General features: G+C 50.2%; 1 protein-coding gene across 1 annotated transcript in view; it reads left to right on the forward strand.

Annotated features, from left to right (window-relative positions):
* The window catches only part of LOC119390149 (uncharacterized), a 150840-nt gene that overhangs the window by 118441 nt on the left and 11884 nt on the right, over window positions 1-20515 (forward strand). Inside the window, 1 exon segment of the mRNA XM_037657713.2 lies at window positions 19114-19300. Within this exon segment, the coding sequence (XP_037513641.1) occupies window positions 19114-19300 (187 nt within the window).

The following is a 20515-nucleotide window of genomic DNA, read 5'->3' on the forward strand; positions in this document are numbered from 1 at the left end:
GCGCAGGGTAGACGAGCAGCAGTGTACGTAAACGAGGAAGCGCATGGGACGCGTTCATATGCGAATGTGTCTGCACACACATGTGCGGGCTGTCTACACGTTCGGTATAGACACACGCATACACAAGACGTGTCCGAGTATCGCGTTCGCGAAGCGTCATAAGTCATCCAAGCGTGGAAGCAGCGTGTCGGAAGTGTGTGTTGTACAAGCTGTCACGACACACTCGGACATATAGAGCGAGTTGCAGGGACTGAAAAAAAAAATATACAAACAAGCGATGGCGTTTCACCTATAGCTTTTTCCTCGGTCTGAAAACGATGCGAAAAGAAGTAGGAGTATGAAATGCAGAACAGGGATAGCCACGAAGAAGGCTTTGCGTTGAAGACGATTCGAGCGGAACATTCGAGAGTGAGCACTTCCACGTGTGATCCTATGGCCGATTATCCGGGACGTATAGGCATCATCGAAAGAAAGCGGAGAAAATGAATTCGAACAGTCGTGTTCTTATGCCTCCGGTCGCGTTGCTCTTCCAGGTACGACTGTTGCCAGCGATCCTTGCCAATATAGCGGTGACTTAACAAAATACGTTGCTGGGCTAGTTGATTCATATTCTTCAAAATTGGATAGCGCTAAATCGACCAGGACTACGAAGGAGCACAGATGGACAGTACAGGCGAGTAGCGAGTAGCGCTTGTCCTGTCCATCTGTGTTCCTTCGTAGTCCTGTTCGATTTCGCGCTATCCAATTTTGAAGATAGCGGTGACCTCATGGACACGTTTCCTTACCTGCATGTGTATCTGTTGTTCTTATACTGTGGAGGAGGTACTTCTCTGTGCGCAGCGTTTAGAGTCGGCGACGCTCACATTTGCTATCCATTCTTGAACGATACGTGCTTTTAACTACAAGTTTCGTGTCCCTCTTCTCTTCCGCTGAAAAGTTTAATTGCCGTTGGTGGTTAACACAAACGTTCACGCAGGAAGGACGAAGCCGTTTCATATTAGAGAGCTGTACATAATAATAATTCTTGGGGTTTTACGCCCCAAAACGACGATATGATTATGAGGGACGCCGTAGTGGAGGGCTCCGGAAATTTCGATCACCTGGGCTTCTTTGAAGTGCGCTTAAATCTAAGTACACGGGCCTCTATAGCCTTTCGCCTCCATCAAAACGCGGCCGCCGCACGCTGCCGGGATTCGATCCCGCGACCGTCGGGTCGGCAGTCGAGCACCATATCAGAGGAAGCAACCACATCTTTGAACGTCTCGAAACATTTTGGCCGAAGTACTATGGTGACAAACCCAGTGTATTTAAACGTAATGATCGAAGAGAGCTTTTATGACTGCTTTAAGTTTGAGCGCAATGTACGTCGCGGCGCTTCCAACTGCCTATAGTATCTAATGATCAGTTGAATATTTCTCCTTATGGTTTGAAATCTCAAAGCTATTCGTTTTCAAATGTCTTTCGCCCTTATGTGTCGCCATCAAAGCTATTGCTCGAGCTAAACCGCTGACAAAAAAAAAAAGAAGTTACAGCAGACGCTGCAATGAGTAGGCTTTCATATGCAATGAGTAGGATTCATATAACGGAGTGTCTTGATTGGCGAATCAGAAGCCATTTCGAGGCAGCTCGAATGCCCGTGGCTCTCGCTAGTAAACCTAGGAGCAGCGGGTCGAGAGATTAAAGGCACGCATGTGTGTACATACACAAAGCACGTCCCGCGATGTACCAGTCGCATTCGTCACGGCGCCATTCGTGCATTTTGAAAAAATGGAGCACGTGTTTGATCGCCTTTACGGTATTGTGGGGCTTCGAATAGCGCCAAGCTATTGTCAAGTCGCTAAGGTAAACGTAATCCCGGGTGACCGTTATCAAAGAACATATATGACGCTTCAAGACCGTTACCTGCGCGCTCTATTTGCACGCGCTCAGCCTTTGACGGCACGTATCTATCTGTCAATGCTACAAAGCTGCATTCAGCACTGAACGAGCGACGTAAGTGCAACGCGGCCTCTTTAAACTGGTGCCTTAGCCTGACACGAGCGCGTCCCGAAATGGATCGAGTAGCGCTTATGCGTACATACGTATGCACGTGGCAGTCGCCGCGATTGCGGCATTTATGTCTTATGGTGGAATAAAGGGCACAAAAGCCTAACGTCCTTCTGCGATGTTTGCGGCACGTTGTCACAACCGTGTCTACCTTTCGATACGGTTTCGTAATAACGTTGGCGGTACTCGACCGCCATGCATGGCACGCGGCGCCAGCGCCGCCTTGCATGCAGCGGCGTGAGATGGCAAAGGATTACGCGATCACAAAGGATTACGTATAGATCGCGCGTGTCCGCGTCCTTTTTTGTGTGTCATTCGAAAGAAGATGGGACGCGCGATATGCGCAGTCATAGCTGTTCTTCGATGTCCGTGGATCGCTACTTTGTTGTCGGCTTGCTGATGCGCGACTTCAAAAGAGCATCGGACAGGCGAAGATCAGCCAAGCCAAAGCCAAGCCAAAGTCGCGCCTAAGTACGACGATTCTGCGACGTGTAGCAGGTCCAGTAGAATGTGGGTTAAGCCTACAGTGTTCTTGCTGAAGTTGTATAGAAAGGCCGGAAAGCAGAGGGGATTGGGGGCGCTTATTCAGCAAGAAGGGGCGTAAATGGGGGGGGGGGGGGGGGGGGGAGGAAACACGTATATCGGGCACGAATTGTAACTTGAAATGTAACGGTGACGTTTTCGGGGTTCTACATAAGATGAGGAAAAACTAGGCCACACAAGCTTCAGCAATGGAAATACAGCGTACCACACACGTCTTCTGTATGTCATTTATGTATATGTATAGTCTAAACGAAAAAGTCAGAACAGAGGGCATTTTTTTTTCCGTGCACTTTGATATATACACCAGCGATAACAACCGCAATAACTATTATTCTGACAAGAATTGATAGTACACGAAGCAAACGAGGCAAGTGTGTATAGCTTATTCTGCTCACTTATTTGGCTGGCTATCCCGGTCGCGGCGGTCGCATTTCGATGGAGGGGTCCGCATACTGTGCGATATTATTGCACGTTAAAGAACACCAGATGGTCGAAATTTCAGGAGCACTCTGCTACGGCGTGCCTCATAATCATATCGTGGTTTTGGCACGCAAGATTCCAGTTATTATTATTATTAGTAGTAGTAGTATTTGGCTGGTTTTTCCTGTCTTACAAATTAAAACATGTACAAACCCCTGGACATTTGAATCTTCGAGGTACAGAGGCATCGCCACACATGGAGCACGGCATCTATGTGTTTTGTGCACGAAACTTCGAAATAGCAGTTGTTCTTGCTGAATATTGACAAGCTGTAAGCGCCCCATCACCCTGGAAACCCATGCACTTCCGGCAACAGTGGATTATTCGGTATATCGCCGTAGCGTGGCGTTCTTTATAATCTCACTGTTGCCAGAACCCAAAGTTTGCATAATAGTGTTGTACCGACCCCATCAAAATGTGAGCGCCGCGGCGGAAGTCGAACCCGGAACCTCGTGCTCGGCAGCGTAGCGCTGTAAGCGCTCAGGTACAACGCGGGGTGGTCCGCAGCGGAAGTATCTCTTAAAACAACACAGACACACACAAAGTAAAGACGTTTGCAAATAAACAATATCTTCACTTCCGTTACAGTTCGCACTTGCATCTTCCGTACCTGTAATCGTCCTACATGCATGCATACTCCTCCCTCCCTTTTTTCTTCTTGATGTATATGGTGTATAAACGCGAGCTCCGATTTACTCTGCCCGTCACCAATCGCTACGTCGCGGCGGCAGCAGCAGGGTCGCATTTCCGCGTCTGCCAATCGGAACGGCCGCGTCGCGGGTCATCGGGAAATAATCTGTTTTTCACGGTACGCGTCTTCCATGCTATGCTCGAGAACTGCAGCGCGCGTACGCGCCACCTGGCGGCGTCGAGACGCGGGGTTAACGGTTGTCGTCCTGAGGCTCTTGTGATTGCGCGCTGCATGCTGCTCTCCGTCCCCTGTGGTCTTCAATGCCGAAACGGCGCGCACTGCAGGCCGGAGCGAAACGAAAGGTCTTTGTGTCTCAGTCATGGGCGTCTCCACTGCTGAAAAACCGCTCGTTCTGAAGTTTTCTTCAGTTTCTTATTTTTTTTTCTTTTTAGATATCCTTCCGAGACAGGAGTTGCATCCTTTGGTGCGTCTTCAAAGTGATGTGCTCTTTCGCATATACGCAGTAAATATATCAGCTTGAGGAAATACTATTGTGCGTGTTCTCATTTCGGGTTTTTCTGTATCTTTACAATCTTCAACGAAATATTATTGCGTACGCGATTGTATGTTGCTTGTCATGCGCCGCCTTTCCGTCTTCTGTGGCACCACACTCCTGTCTCGGCATTAGCCACGAGTCATTGAGAATCGAAGAGCGTATACCATTTGAACAGGCCATCAAGCATATAATACAGGTGGTGTCCAGATACATGGATCAGAGGCTGCACTGTCTTTGTAACATAAGCTAGTCTCGAAGGCCATACTTTTGCTGACAGCAAGCTACAGAAGAGATTGCGAAGGCGGAAACACGTCAAAGGCATCATGTTTCGGATTCAAGCTATTGCGCGTCATTGTGTATCGAAAGCGTTATCATGGGCAGCATTTATTAGTGCTACACAATGTCAAGATGTCAAGATGTAAATATACGAAGAGCAAAATGCTAGGTCGCACGATAACTATACCGAGATCAGGGGCGGCGCAAAGATCTTTTTTTACTGGTGGTAGTGTTGTTGGGGGGGGGGGGGGGCAATACCGCCTACCTTGGTTCAGCTCTTTTCGGCGCTCTTGGCGCTGCAGACGAGACCAGGCAACAATTTGGGGCGCGCCACCTTTTGGAAGACCATGATATGCTTTCTTTCTTTCTTTTTGCTCGCGTTTTTGTAAGCCATTCGTTACCTAAGTTGCGGTTCAGGTTTTAACAGGAAGTGAGCGAAGAACGCGGCTGCGAAACTGAGCTTTCGCGTTGAAAAAAAGATTTCCCTTCCGGACGCCACATCTTGCTGTCCACCCCTTTCTCATGTGTCATATCGCAAACTTGTTCGAAGCACTTTGAGGTAATACATTACTTCAACCTCTACGCAGACGCAGCGCCTCGCTGTGTGCTGGCGGACATCTCGCGGTGAATGCGTGCCCGCACGTTCCGTCAAAATTTGGGACGCTTCTAAACTGCGCAATTACACCGGCGGCCTATATAGTCGTCTCTGCCGAGTCGGCTTAAGTGGTTCCCAAGGATGTGACGTATATAATGATGAAGCATGCGTCTTATTAAGCCCCGTATTCAGTCGAGGCTCTTTCATAGTTCCTATAGACCGACGAAAACGCCTTCGAAAATAATTGTTAGTTATAAAGACAAAGAACGGGGCCGCGTCTGAGCACGCTTTAGTATAAATACACAGCGCAATGCCTCCGAGGCCGGACTGTTTAAAACAACCGGAACGCCCGTTCCCAACAAGCTATAATAGCGAAACGTGGCGAACATGTAAGACAGATTGATCGGCACGTAGTTCAAGCATTATATTTTTTGCTGTGACGCCAGGCTTAGACAGATGCAATAAATTAACCCATATGAAAATATAAAAAGAAAACATCTGCTGACGTATGCCAGTCCAATCAAGCCATACGTCAAAGACGGCGAAAATGTGCGAGTTCTCGCACCATTTTTGTATGTACATAGGATTTAACCAATACAGTCAAACTTAGTCACAACAGAACACCTGACCACCCAGTTTAATTCCACCAGTTAACCCAGACCACCAGACCAGAACACCAGATCAGAACACCATACCACCCAGACCACTGCAGTTACAACCTACCAGACTCAGCCTGGTAGATTTTAACACCAGATCAGAACCACATTTGAAAAAGAGAAATGTGGTGGTGAATCGCCTTTTAATATTTATTTTGCTTTTTATATACCTTTCGAGTTTCGAACCTCGCGGGAACCAAATATTTCTTCGTTACAGCCGATATCGTGGCAACTCTCGCGTTTTCAGTTTAGTTATAGAAAGAATAAATGTCACTGATATGAAGCGTAACCAACCGAAGTTCGTATTTAGCTGGCTCTTACAAAAGTGACGATTCGCCACGGACGTCCAGCTGCGTCGCTGGCTGCTGTGAGTATGGCCTCAACGACAGTTGGAGCGCTGGAGGTTGATCGCAGGGGCCACGCTCTGACATTCTACGATCACGGTCACGCAGCCGTCGGCTTTCGAAGTACTAAAACCGCAGTGGGGGCGTCGTTGTTAGATATGCGGCTGATGTAATGCCACGCCTCCGTGGTTATTTTGAAACGCGTACAAGATCGCACCACAGAGCGACGGTCCGTCCGCGTTATCAACGCGATCAGCCGCCCGCAGGTGGTGAACGATAAGAGTTATATAGCATAAAACATCGCTCCGCGCTTGCACCCCTGCTCGCTCCACGCCCCCGCTGTTACGTCGCGAGGTATTTTCGCGGGCAGTTTGTTTTGTGTCGGTTGCACTGTTTGCAGGAATGCCGAACTCCAGGAATAATTGTTGTGTTGTTGGGTGCAATAATAGCTACAGGAATTCTCCGGGCACGCGTTTTTACCGGTTTCCATTCAGAGAATATGAACGGAATGGACGTGAACGGTGGATCGCACTCGTTCGACGGCAAAGGGAGTTTTGTGAATAGATGGGGTATTTGCTTTTCTTTGCGAGTGAGAATTTATGGATGCTACATTGCACTACAGCAACGACGGGTATAATTGGACGCCTGGGCCGTACAGCAGAATATGCAGCAGGCACTTTGTAGGAATTGCCAAGAGGCGCACCCAGCATACAATCCATCGATATTTCCTGAGCGCTACAAGTTCACACAAATGGAAAGCGTTTTATTTATTCAGCGGCCGTAACAGTGCAATTGCTGGTATCGCCAGTTTCAAGCTGCCGCTGAGTTCGCTGCCGCGTTAGCCCGAGGGTGATAAGCTGTGATTGCTGAGTGAGCGAGGCGGCCCGCGTTACGCATGCGCAGTTTCGCTCAACGAGCTCGTCACCTCCGTTGCTTCCCCCAGCTCATGCATTTTCTGTTGAGACGGAGGACACACGAGGTCTGACAAGCAAAAAGGGAAAGAAGACGCCTCAAGCGAAGCACCAAAGCACGGCGCAGTGGCTTGCCGCTGCCCGCGTCGTCTGCTACCATATCCCGCCAAATCTGCTGCCGTGGCCGCTTAGGCGCTGGAGGCAGCGCGCGACTGGGGCGGCTCCTAACGTATGCACGGTGCCCATACACTACAATACAAGCGCTATGTTTCAGACACGCAGTGCATGCGGAAGAAATGCAGGAGCCCTTCCCGTATCGTTCATCCAGGTGCTTAGCAAGGCAACACTTGAGCTGCTAGCTGATACAAGCAACCACGACGGTCACGCATTCACATTCTGGGAACAACGAAATCGGACCACGCGAAAGGACAAGTCACCTCGATAAAATGTCGGATTGCCGTATCAGAAAGGGCTTATCGCCGACAAGCCCACGACCGAGATAGCATCAACTATCGTGAAACGGCGCGTACAACCCTTACAAAATTAAATTTAGACAGTCTATAGACTGTCTAAACCCATTTAGACAGTCTACAGACTGTCCACATACATTTTTGTAAGGGAAGCACGCGCGTGAACAGCGCATCTTCCATAAAGGACGCCGCAAAGCTCGAGTACAGAAGCTCCAACGACTAAAGGACCACCCTGACGTTTACTATACAGACGTTTGTCCCTACCCAAAGCAGCAAGGGCAAGCTCCCGCCTACGCTCTCGCTGTAGTCAACCGGGGCAAACTTGCCAACTCCGCGACCATACTTACTTCATCCTCCGCGGCAGCCGAGGCAACTGCTATCGCTCTCGCCATTCGAATGGCAGACCAACAAGGTATCTCTGCCTACGTGGTCTCAGACTCGCAGGCAGCTTGTCGAATGTACCTCAAGGGCATATTACCAACGAAGGCCATCCATCTACTGGGAAGCGAACTCCTCTTTGATCACGGGATAGTCTGGTGTCCGGCCCATACGGGCCAGGATGGCAATGAACTAGTTCATTGTCACGCTCGAGTACTCAGCGGCCGAGCCCCAGGACGACCCGCCACTGAAGAGGACACAGATGATGGGGTGACACGGCGTGGCATCCTAGACAAACAAAGATTAGATCGCCGCATCGGGGCACCTCCTCACAAGGACCTCGACAGACACCAAGCGCGGGACTGGCGCCGCCTGCAGACCAATACCTATCCGAATCTGCATAGGCTTCACGTCATGCACCCAGAGAGATATCCCAACGCATGCCCGTGGTGCGGAGATATTCCAACACTCACACACATAACCTACCGCTGTCCCGAGCGACCGGCTACAGTCGACACAGGACATACGCACCCAATACACACGTGGTCGTGGGAGGCGCGACTCGCTGAACGGACTCTGGGAAGCCAACTGGCAACCCTAAGTCAGGCCCGCCGAGCCGCTATAGCCAGTGGAGCCTTGGAAGAAGGGCCCCACCCGCAATGAACCACATTTTTTTTTTCAATAAATGTTGTTTCTCTCTCTCTCTCGAGGGCCGCATTTCTGTCGTAAGCGGAAAGCGGGGCTTTTCGCTCACGACGCCGCCACCGAAATGTGTGAGTCACAACAAGCTTCGCTTGAGGAGGTTCCTGGTGGGAACTTGTCGCAGAAGACGGTCGGCTTTGTAGAGATATAGATAGCAGAGAATTAACAACCATAGCCTCATAACGTATGTGCTGTCCATGGGGACAGTCCTTAGCTTGCCAGAAGGTTTCAGCGGTGACAGTCGACCTTCCTCAGAGGGTCAGGGACGCGGACTCCGTTTCCCACGTGCCCCTCTCTTTAGCTCGTCTACTACACGCGCAACAGGTGCGTGGCGGGCACGGCCTCCTGCATACATACGAGTGACGCTGCTAATTCCGGTCCTTCGCCTTTTCTCTTATCGTCTCTGCTTCTGTGTAGCGAAACGCGGCAGCGTCACCGGGTCGCGTGCAATTAAGCACGCTTCACGGCGGCTTCGCACCGTCTCCCCCTATCTTTATCTGTATACGCGAGAGACAGTTCTCTTCGCCGAACGATGCCAATTACGTCGTTCCGTCATGCGCTGTTCTCCTTGTTTCGTTCTTGTAACGTCCTCCTTCCCAGCTTTTGTTTACAAGCTATGCCTGTGTTTCTGGCGCGTAGTACGGCCTTAACTATACCACTGGACGTTAACGTCTTGTTCGGTCTTTTTTACCGACTTAAAAGAGACGTATGGTTACCGTACAGGTAAATAGCCCCTACGTATATATAGCTTCCTTTTTATTCAGCCGCTTGTTATTCCTTGCCTGTTTATCTCGTATTTGTGCACCATTTCCGACGCTGAGTGCTGGCGCCTCGCGGCGCCAGCCTTTTTATATCCACGGCTCGTACAACACCTATGTAAACAAAGCAGCGATAAGTGCTCGTGCTATATTCTACGCGGTAATTAAGACGTCCGAGTGGTTCCTTCTTTCTTTCCGCCCCTTTTTCCTTTCCTGGCCACCTCAACGGCGTAATTGGTATACGTTCGCATTGTTTGTTTGTTTATCTGTCTACTTGCCTTCACCCCTTTCTTCCGCCTCAGGTTGTCAGCTTCTATACTTATCTCGAAAAAGTCATTAGCTCCGCAGGCTGCCCTGCCTTGCAGCACTGCAATTTTTCCTCCCTTCGTGTACTGTTCGTGCCGCTGCTCTCGGCGCCCTCTTAATTCATCAAGTCATTGTTGTTTCAGCCCTCGAGCTAGACTGCGTTATCTCCAACAGCGCCGCACGCGGTAACGAGTCACCTTATAACAGAGACTCTACGCTATATGCGGCGTCGTCGTGAAGGCGAGCATGCGCCGTAACCAGAGCAGGCTGGAATTAAACCCTTGTTTTCGCTGTTGGTTTTTAGACCTTATAACAATAGCGCACGTATAAGGCAGGGTCACACGTGCGTGCCCTTGGTTGCGTGTCGCACAAAAGCGACAAGCACTGCTTTCACATACTGCTGTACGTGCTGCTTGAAGGTCTTCATAGATTTTTCGGTTTTACACATGTAGCTTTCACCGGTCGCCAGTCTGTGCTGTTGAACAAGTGCCAGCAGCTTGATCATCCTGTATAACCGTAGGTTCAGCGATTTTCTTGCGTCAACTCAACATGAATGACAGAGTTGTGTTTAGAGATTTATTTTCAGGTACGCGGGGCTCAACTTTCGACTGCTAGCTCGTATACACTAACTCCGTGTGCGTGGTGTGATGTTCCACATATGATTTTCTTCCCTTTTCACTTCTTCTTCTGTTTTCTTCAAGCGGCTTAGCACGGATCCTAATTGAGATAATTCCTAGCCTATAGACCATTTTAGGGATAGGTTTCGCTGCCGCCATATTGGGCTGTTAACCTTGCCGTTTTGTATCTTGACCAACTAAGCGAACAGTGCTACGGCGGACGTATAGACATGAAAACGGTCGGGTTTGTGCATTCGACGTTTCCTGGCCTTATCAACTCACGCCAAGACATACAAAAATAAGAAAAACATTCGTTCAACACCCCAAGGTGGCGGCGCCAATATGTCTTACGCAAAATCGTCTATACATTTCGTTCTTTCGGTATGACGTGTGTACGTTACAGCACTCAGTAATATTTATGCGAGGCCTTCGGATCGAGTTTCACCGTCTACGCTTCTTTAACCTGCTCGTAAATCGACGCGCACGAATGTTATCTCGTACCGTCCCACATAGAAAGGAGGTGCATACAATCGCGCTTGCCGCGGCTGGAAATCACACCCGCGACCTCGGACTTGGCAGCGGAACGCCGTAACTTCTTGACCCGTTCGCTGTCTCGAAATGCGGCGCCAACGGGCCGACCACATTCGTTCGAGGCTGTGGACGCGTCTTCAAAACGATGCAGCTGTCCTTCGAACAGAATTTATGTAATGCAACATGCGTTCCTTTCTTTACAAGCAGGCTTTCCGATAACGTCAGTTCAAGGGCAGCAGGCCTCGCTCTTTGTATTCGCGTCTTTGCGGAGGAACTGGACTCGTAGTCGGCTGGTAACGCAACTTCACGCCAGCAATCGTCGAGAGATGGACAAGCGAATCAAATACCTGCTGTCGCGTGTGTATGCGGAAGGACTGCAGCCCTGCTTGACCGTAGTTTCGTGCAGCGTGTTGTGTAATGACGGATCGTCTCGCGTGGAACAGGAACACGTGGCACCATTCTACGACGACTGTGTTCATCCGCCAGTAGAGGCTGCACCTCCTCTGGACCATCCACATATTTGGTTCTGTTTAATATCTCAGGTTACTGCTCACTGCAGCTCATTGCAGCTCGTGTGAGCTTAACCCTTTTTTTTCAATAACGCAGTCATTATGTTGAAGCACAAACATAAAAGGACTCGTGAACTCGCGGAAGCGTACTACATCAAAATGATGGGCGATGATTGCACATCTGAACCTTCAGTTTATTTGCTAGACTGCGAGGTAGGCATGCTTAGCAATTTCTTTCACGTGACCTAAAATCCCTGCGCACTCACGGTGTTGGTTTTTGGTGTGTTCAGTTTTGTTTCAGTAAGCTTCAGTTGTCAGACAGAGCAAGTGTGTTCACTATTCATTCAGAAAGCTTGTAAGTTCATTTGCTAATAATAACACCGTTCCAGTTAGCGCGTTAAGGACGAGGAACTACTTCCAGAACGAGGGACTACTTTGCAGCGCGTATGTATAAAAGAGCGAGAAAGAGCTGTTGACTGCTTCGCACGCTGTACGGAACTTCTGGAACGGCGTCTGCCTTCCAACGGTCCAGAGGAAGAAAATGGCCGCTAACGGACGGCGGCGGCTCCTGCCGAATAAAGCTTCAGGAAAGGGAAGCCGGTCGTCCTCCCGGCGAAGAATTGAATTATACTGGCAGCAACGACTACGGTAAAACTGCGGCGACGGCAAGAATGAAGCCGTGAGTCCGCAATCTCTTCCCTGCGTTTCTGGTTCAAGGCTGTCTTCGTGCCGCGCAAAAGTGGACAACGCAGGCGTCTCCGCGCCGCCGCTGCGTACCGCACTGTCGCATCTGTAACCCGTTTCGGTGCAGTTATATACGCTTATAAAACACTCCGTTGCTTGCAACGGTGTGTGTAATTGCGATAGAAATGACGCAAATGGCCGTGTAAAAATACTGCAAAAGGCGACAGTCAGAATTTCCAGGCGTTACCGAAGTCGCATATCCTTAGGAACAGTTTCGTTTCGTCTCATGTAGCATGACATCTTGGTCTCTCCTATAACAGATGTGTTTTTTTTTAGTCAACACAAATAATCATCAAGGCTTCTGTAAAGTGAAGTTCCGTCATTTTTGGTGATTATTCTTTTTTTTTTTCAGCGCATTTAGTGAATCAGTGCTCTAAACTTTCTCGCACTGTACCATCTTCTTTGCCTTCACCATACTCAATATCTGACGTCATTTTCGCACAGTCGTCAGCGCAGGGAGTCACTGCCATGGAAACTCATTACCTGAAAGGGGCGGTTACTGTTAACATTACTGTTAACAGACAGAAGGGAGCTTAACACGAATGCCCAACTTGCTGCCCTACTGGAAGAACGGATGTTCATAAATGAATGACAAAACCAGGGGAGCGTATAAATGACGCGAAAGAAACGGCACCGTCTATAAACAGGTACTCACGTCTATTTCGTTTGGGAACTTGCGCTCAGCTTTCTTGATTTACGACAGACGAGGTCATGAACCCAAGAATCTTTGCTTCTGCGAAGGGTCGGACGCCCTGGCGGCTAAACGCGCCACGCGAAGATGCTAATTTTGGACGTCGAAGAGAACGCAGGGAAGGTTCTCCGTGATTCTTTGCAGCCCCAATGGTCACACATTATATGGAGCCAGCCATCTTGACGAGGATGGAGTACAGTGTTCCTGAAGTCTATCATTCAGACATAGGAGACTCAGAAGTATTAATTCGCGTCGGGGCAGGCTGTGGCGGTAATCTTAGGCATTGTGACCGATCGGAGTTGTGCAAGGGATAATCCGCGATAATCGCTTACTCTTCCAAAAGCACCAACGTGGTGCTTAGAGTAATTTGGTGAAACTCCTTGCCTGTGTTCTCTCTCGATAACGCTATGACTACGACTGCGCGCTGTCATCAGGGGATCGGGCCCGTTCGTCAGCGAAGCAATCGCCGATGACGCAGCCGCTTGTTTAGTCGCCAGTGCGGCTAATGCGCGAATGAACACGGTACGAGTTGGCGACCGAGAAAGAAGCCGGTCGTCTTCTCTCCTCCTGTCTGTCTCTCCCTTATAAAACTGCGGACGCGCGAGGCACGGATAACCTGTCCCATAATAGCGGAGCACCCGTGAGTTCGCCGCAGGGGGAGAAAAGAAATTGAAGGGTTCTCGCCGAGTGTCCCGTGCGCGGTTCTTTCGCCGTCCTGCAGCGAGCGGCCCGAGGCGGCAGCTGAAGCGGCAACGCTGTCTTTAGGCCTGGGACACTTCTTTGAGACTCTGCGGCCAGCGGCGCTGAACAGCCATTTTGCGGTCTGCGTGGCAGTGCATTCGTGCACGGCCCGCTATAGACGCGTAATTGTCGTGACCTGGTCGCTGAGGGCTCCCCCAACTATCCTCTCTTTTCCTTTTCCTATACCTGAACGGACGTGTGGAAAAACAGTGCACGCTTAAATTGGTAGGTGCGACGGAGTACGGCTTCTAAATGGTGGCACATTTCGCCGCACTTCAGAGCACTCAGGCACCGGTTCAGTGATGGCTTGCAGCGGTTCTGTCGCCCGCTGAGGAACGGTGCTCAGCGTGCTGTTCGCAAACGCGTTGTGCGCTCCGTAGTGTGTGAAAGAAAGTACCGCAAAAGTGCGCTAAGGAGTGCAGATGACAAGCGTTCCTTTTAGCGTGGTTACATCCTATAACCATTTAACCCGCGTAGAGCACCGCCCTGTCGCCCCCGTTTAACTTTCAGACGGCCTTATATAAAAAAAAAAAATCCTCTGTGTGTGGTCCTCGAGGCTGAGGAACGATCGAATCCTCGACTCGGCCTAACGCTCACTATCTTAATTCTGCCATCTCAGTGGCTAATAGCCTCAGAAGGTAAATGCTCTTGCAAATTTTTGTTTCGAGTGCACCTGCACAATACGTACTAGTGCGATGCAGGATTCGCATAATAGCTACACGCTGATAATCAGCGTCACGAGCCCGACGATCCACAACAGCTTGACTCGACGTTTCTTTCATCATCCAATACAATCTTTCTTGCTTTTATACGGCCAGCGTATTGCCGCCTCCAGTCTGTTCTTCCCAGCACTTGCTGCATGCCGGCCGAACTGCATTCCAATGCGTAGGCGTGTATGCGCGCGCCATTTCACACTCCGGGTTTGGGCAACGCTGCTGACATGACCGAGAGTGTAGAGCACCTCTATCACGCGATGGCCGCAACCATTAAAATCGCACGCGCACACGGGAGGGCGATCTAGCCCGCAACGTGTACGTATGGGGCGGGGGGCAACGCTTGTGTCCGCTGCCACGACGCGTTCTCGCCGACGTAGCACGTCCACTAGAGGTCCTCCTTGCAGCGCCGCGGGGTCCAGGTAACACCCCGCATGCACAGCTCCCCTTATTCGTATACACCGTAAAGCCGTGATGATGACGGTCGCCCACTCTCGCGTGTCCGGCCTGCCGGGGTTCACGTCCAGAGTGATGGAGGGTGCCAGACCAGCCTGCTCATTGTGAGCGCGCTCTCGTTCATGTATGGACGACTCTTCGTGAGCGCGTGGCTCGCTGATCACTCTTTCCCGCTCCTGGTCCGCTGCCCTCGTCCATGATGGAATGCAGGGGCCACGCACGCCGCTGCTGCTGGTGCATACGTGCTGCAGGGCTGACCTTTGTCCCGGCCCTCCTCCTTGAACACCGCCCCCAAAAAGGTCGATTGCCGTCTGTCCCTACGGGAGTGCGAGGTCGCAGCGTTGCGTAATGCCCGCATTCTGTGGGCCGTCGGTATAGTGCGACGGCGCGTTCCAGGGAGCGATGCTGCATGGTGTGCGGACCCCGTGCTGATGCACCAGCTGCCATTAACTATACGAGAGCCCACGTGCGCATTCTGCCATACACGAGAGAAGGATGCGAAGCTGTTCGTAATTCTTCAGCCGCACACCGCGGCCCTGGCGCATTCCTAGGATGACATATAACGAGAGCAAAAAGGTCTTGTAGTTGTAATACAGTGCAGAATTCTATACTCCGACAGGTATACAAGGTTTCCTTTTATCGAACGGACATATACTCCACTCCATGCACGCAACTTCCTACAGTAGGCTAGATTGGGCGCGCAAGGATCGACGGCGCGTATGGACGCTATTTTTGACTGCGGCTGTTCCGCCGCTTTCTTCGGCGCAATGTATGCTCGCGTTTTCAATTTCTTCTATACATGGGTGCGATCTTCTCTTCTGTGGCAACTCGGGTAGCGTTCTCTCCTTATCTTCCTTCTTCTTTCAACGCCTTCCCACGGAAGGCCTACAGAGTCGCCAGGCTAGGCAACGTTGCCCTCGCAAAGGTCGCGCGGAATCGCCTTTGCTTACGGCCATTTAGCCGAACCGCACGGCCCCTTCACCTCTCGGGCTGCCCTAACACGGCTACGCGCATGCACCCGGCCCCATCATTTGCGAGTCTGCCGTATAACTGGTCGCTATGCTCTCGGAGCTTGTTGCCTTCCTGGTGCTTATACACTGGCGAACTCGCCCTCGGCGGTCGGATCGTTAGGACGGCGCAGAGCAACCCTTTTGTTGCTTCCAGCCAAGAGAGGGGCGCAGTGGCGGTTACCGCCTTTTGCCGTACGCCGGCTAAACTACTCCACACACCGCCGTGCTTCGAGTGACCCAGAAAACAGCAGGCTCATCGTCCGCGACCCCCTGGACCACCGCAACTCTTCCCTTCACTCTTTCTCGGAGCCCTCCGCTTTTACAACGGTACATGGAGAATGCGGCGCGTCCGTCGACACGTAGTCCGTGCTTCAAATGCGGCTAGGCGTAAGAAAGGAAGGCCTCCTAAGAAGACGTGCATAGCTCCGGTATGTCGGAACAAGAGAGCTTCGCGCTCCCAGACGAAACAATGACGCCGAGCTTAATGCACCCAGGTATACGAGAGAGTGAGAACAAGAAGAAAAAAACACGGCTACGTGGAGCGCGAAACACTAGCCACTGGTGATGAGGTATTCGGGCAAAGGGCTGCCGCTCTGCATGCGGAGGTGGCATATGCAGTCAGTGACACTTGTTCGAGGAGCGACCTCGCGCCACTCCTGTGTCAAATAGCGCCTTGGGACATGCAAGCTGGGTATAGCCAAAAACATATTTTTTTTTCTTTTTTTGTGTGGCTATAACCACCAGCATTTCGATAGAAGAACGATGGATTGTCTGCATGCATTCCGCGTGTAGCAACAGTAACAGGATGATGAATAGACACACCTATTGTGGACATGCACGGGTCTACAATTAAGCCGTCGTCGTCACCTACGTGCAACAGGCCTCAGGCCTGGCCGACCACCCGACCTTGACCGCTGGATTAGTGGACCTCACCACCGCTCCTTACTGGACTTCATACACGAAGCAAATTTATATGTGTATTTCTGAATAAATATTATGCCTAAGGGCAGACTTCCGAAAAAAAAAAAGTAGAACGGGTTGCACATGGTAGCTGACGCTGAAAACGAGCTTAGAATGTGCACACTGGATACAGAATGCACGGTTGTGGCGTTAGCAACGTTTAATATTTATGAAACAATGCAACGCATTGCGGATGCATTCTGAATACAGCGGTGTACGTTGTCATGCGCTGCCATTTCTCCTGTGAAGTTTTACTTAACAAGTTATTGCAGGGACGCAAACAAAGTAATAATATTTTAAAAATTGTTATTTCAATCGTTCACTTAAGAGAGTAATAACTGCTATACTTTCTGGCGAACCAACCGCAGATGTCAAATGCAAATTTCTTCAGAGCTAGTCGCTGCATTTTTGTCTATCGCTACGTACCGTCGATATATATCTATGGCCAACACACAGCAAAAGCCAGTCTAACTACTGAAATTTTTTATCAGCGGAAGGGGCGAGCATGCAGAAATGAATGTGCCAAGGATATCATATATGATTATCGTTATCATTTATGTTTTCACGAATGTATTTTATTTTAATTGATTTCTTCATTTTCTACTGTAGCGTGCAGAACGCAGAACTATACTGAGTAGCCGAAATGCTTTCTGTGTACCCTCACTATCCGTTGCGCCGCAACAGTTCTATGACGACGAATACAGATAGTCTTATGGTCAAGCTCATAAATTTGCATGTGGGTTAAAGAAAAATCATTTATGTGTTAGTCTGCCAGACGTGGTCATGTTTTCTTTTGCGACCAGTCCTCCCTTTTAGCCATCACTCTGAATTAAGGCACAAATGTCGCTGACATCACTAGAGTATGTCGCTCAGTCTAATGCCAGCAGCATGGGCTGAAGCCTGTTCCGTGCACACGCAAAAGGCACCTCGCCCACCTGGTCTCGCTGAGAAGTAACGGTCCGTGGTCCATTGCCCTATTAGTTGACCACGCCCCGTAGCAGAGTGGGGCAGGGGTCAGCCCGATTCACATGTGGAGCCCACGGCGTCGTTAGCACCGTACGTGTCCTAACGGGTCTTTCTTTTCTTTCACTACACCCATAGACGCTTTCTAACCGCAGCGGCCCAGCTCGTAAAATTGGATCACTCATTAGGGCGAACCTAGTCTCCTCGGCTCTCGTTTTTCTTGACTCTTAGACCGCTTGGAACACGATATACGCCAGGTCGACCGCGTGTCGTGGGTCGTGTAATCTTACCGGTCCATCTGACGGGTCAGCCGACCGAGAGAGAAAGCGTGCACCCTTCTTCACAGTGAGAACTACTGAGAGAGAGTGGCGAGCACAGCGTTATACTTTATAGCTCCCCTAGACAGACAATAACACCGAGCCACACATTACGGCTCAGGCGCCGTAACGAAGCCGTGTAACGAAGTGCCGTCAAGCGAGCGCTCATGCATATCCAAACGAACTTCCTTATTCGTTTCTACCGATGTTATTGAACTTCGCATTATTATTGCTCGTTACATTCACTGCATTTTACCGGTACTATAATATGGGACTGACGTTTGGAGGTTGATGAAGAAACTTCAGAAGAAGGACGGCGCACAGTGCTTATCTCCGTGCAATCTGACACAGGAGGACCTCGTTAATACGTTCCCGTTTCGAGCGATCTCCCGGTGCTAACGTTAGCGATATCGTTATCAAGCGAAAACTGCTCAATGTTGTAGTAAATTCAGATAGTATGTGTTTTCCCGGTTAGGACATTTCTTCCGGCGTTCTTTTTAAAAACGTACGAACGAGGTTCTTTAGAGTGTACACGAAAAGTACACAGTATACTGTACACTGTATTTTCGTATACCGTGTACGAAATAATAATATCTGGGGTTTAACGTCCCAAAACCGCGATATGATTATGAGAGACGCCGTAGTGGAGGGCTCCGGAAATTTCGACCACCTGGGGTTCTTTAACGTGCACCTATATCTACTAAGCACACGGGCCTCAAACGTTTTCGCCTCCATCGAAAATGCAGCCGCCGCGGCCGGGATTCGATCCCGCGACCTTCGGGTCAGCAGTCGAGCGCCATAACCACTAGACCACCGTGGCGGGACTACCGTGTACGAAAAGGCATATGTTTGCGTATATCCCACCTTTGCACCCCACAAGGTGTAAACGATGATCTAGCTGTGGCGTCCTGAACTATTTCTGAATTAGTCACACGCTACCAGCGCAAATTAACACTGGCTAATCTTGTATAATGTCGGCTAACGTTGGATATCCGTTGTTGGTTAGCTGCACCTGAGTTGGTACAGCCGCAATTATTTTTGGCCTAACTTTTTGTAGTCACATGATAGAGCGAATAAAAAGTTCACGAGTGCTGTTTTCCAATGACCGGATGCCTTTGCTGATGATGCGTGCAGTGCTTCAATCTTAGCGTGAGATGTTTTTAACCGGACACTGGGCCCCGATGTCATGTTCTCGTTTTGCATGCGCAGGTGATGGTTGTGCTGGGCGCGTACATCGATGGCTTCTGGAGCCCCTGGCACGACATGGCAGTCGTGTGGCTGCGGCTGGCGCAGGGATTCCTCTTCCCGCTCGTGCTGTGCGTCACCGATCGCCACCACTGGTCGGCACTCAAGAAGGCCCTGCAGAGACGCTCGGCGTCGGCTGACTTCACCGGAGGTGAGGAGATTAGTTTAGATTAGATTAGATTAGATAGATAGATAGATAGATAGATAGATAGATAGATAGATAGATAGATAGATAGATAGATAGATAGATAGATAGATAGATAGATAGATAGATAGATAGATAGATAGATAGATAGATAGATAGATAGATAGATTTTTCATTACCAAGCCCGGCGTGACGAAAGCGGTGACGTCAAAATTTCGGTTCACGTATTGTGATGTCACAGAGTGCACAGGTCTGCAATCTAGGCGGCGCCCGTTTAGCCCAATGGGTAAAACCCTCGGGTTTCTGAGCGTGCAGAGCAGGGGCGTAGCCAAGGGGGGGTTGGGGGGGTTCAACCCCCCCCCCCCCGAAATTTTTCAGTTTTGCTTGCGTATATATACACGCACGCATACAAACGCACGCACGAGCATACATAAAGTATGGTTGAACTCCCCCCCCCCCCCCCCCCCGAAAAAAATTTCTGGCTACGCCCCTGGTGCAGATCTTTGATTCGAAACTATAGCTACCACCACCGCTTTTCTTTCGAGTTTATTCTGGCTTGTATACATTAATTTTGTTCGTAGCGATTGCCGAGGCGAAGTTAGAACGCAGTAAAGAGCTTGCACAGACAAGGAATGCGCGGAAGACACAGGACAGCGACAGCGAAGGCTAGTGTGACGTGGTACAGCGGCGACATCCTCCCCCCTAAAGCAAAACCTGGCGCGTCAGTGAGTGTTCCCTTTCCCCCGGCCACCTTCGTGGAAGCGCAGAAGGGACGTGACGTCACTGCCAATGGGTATTTAGGGGCCGCTTTGCAGGGACAGGCGCCGGCTTTTTCGCTCAATGAGCCATTTGAAACTTTCGGTTAACAAAACATAAATAGAAAAATAAATAAGTAAATCTTTAAATGAAGCTTATGAACAAAATATCGTCCTGAACTTTGCACGCTGCGACAACAGTGCATACGCTGCAACTTCCGCGCATCGACCAGGCTTGCGGTGTACCTTGCGCGGCTTCCGGATTCCGATGAAGGACGATGATGGTTCCTTGATCTATTCCGACGATTGTGCAATCCTAAGCACTCTTTCTTGGCGTCTCCATCCACTCACTCGCCTGTCGCCTTTACGACGTCCACCGACATCGTAACGCGACGCGACAGACCTCCGTACACACCGTGCGCGTGGGGACGCTCCAGATCGCCACACTCGCGTCAACCGCAACAAC

This window comes from Rhipicephalus sanguineus, chromosome 4, assembly GCF_013339695.2.
Source record: "Rhipicephalus sanguineus isolate Rsan-2018 chromosome 4, BIME_Rsan_1.4, whole genome shotgun sequence".
Classification (NCBI taxonomy): Eukaryota; Metazoa; Arthropoda; class Arachnida; order Ixodida; family Ixodidae; genus Rhipicephalus; species Rhipicephalus sanguineus.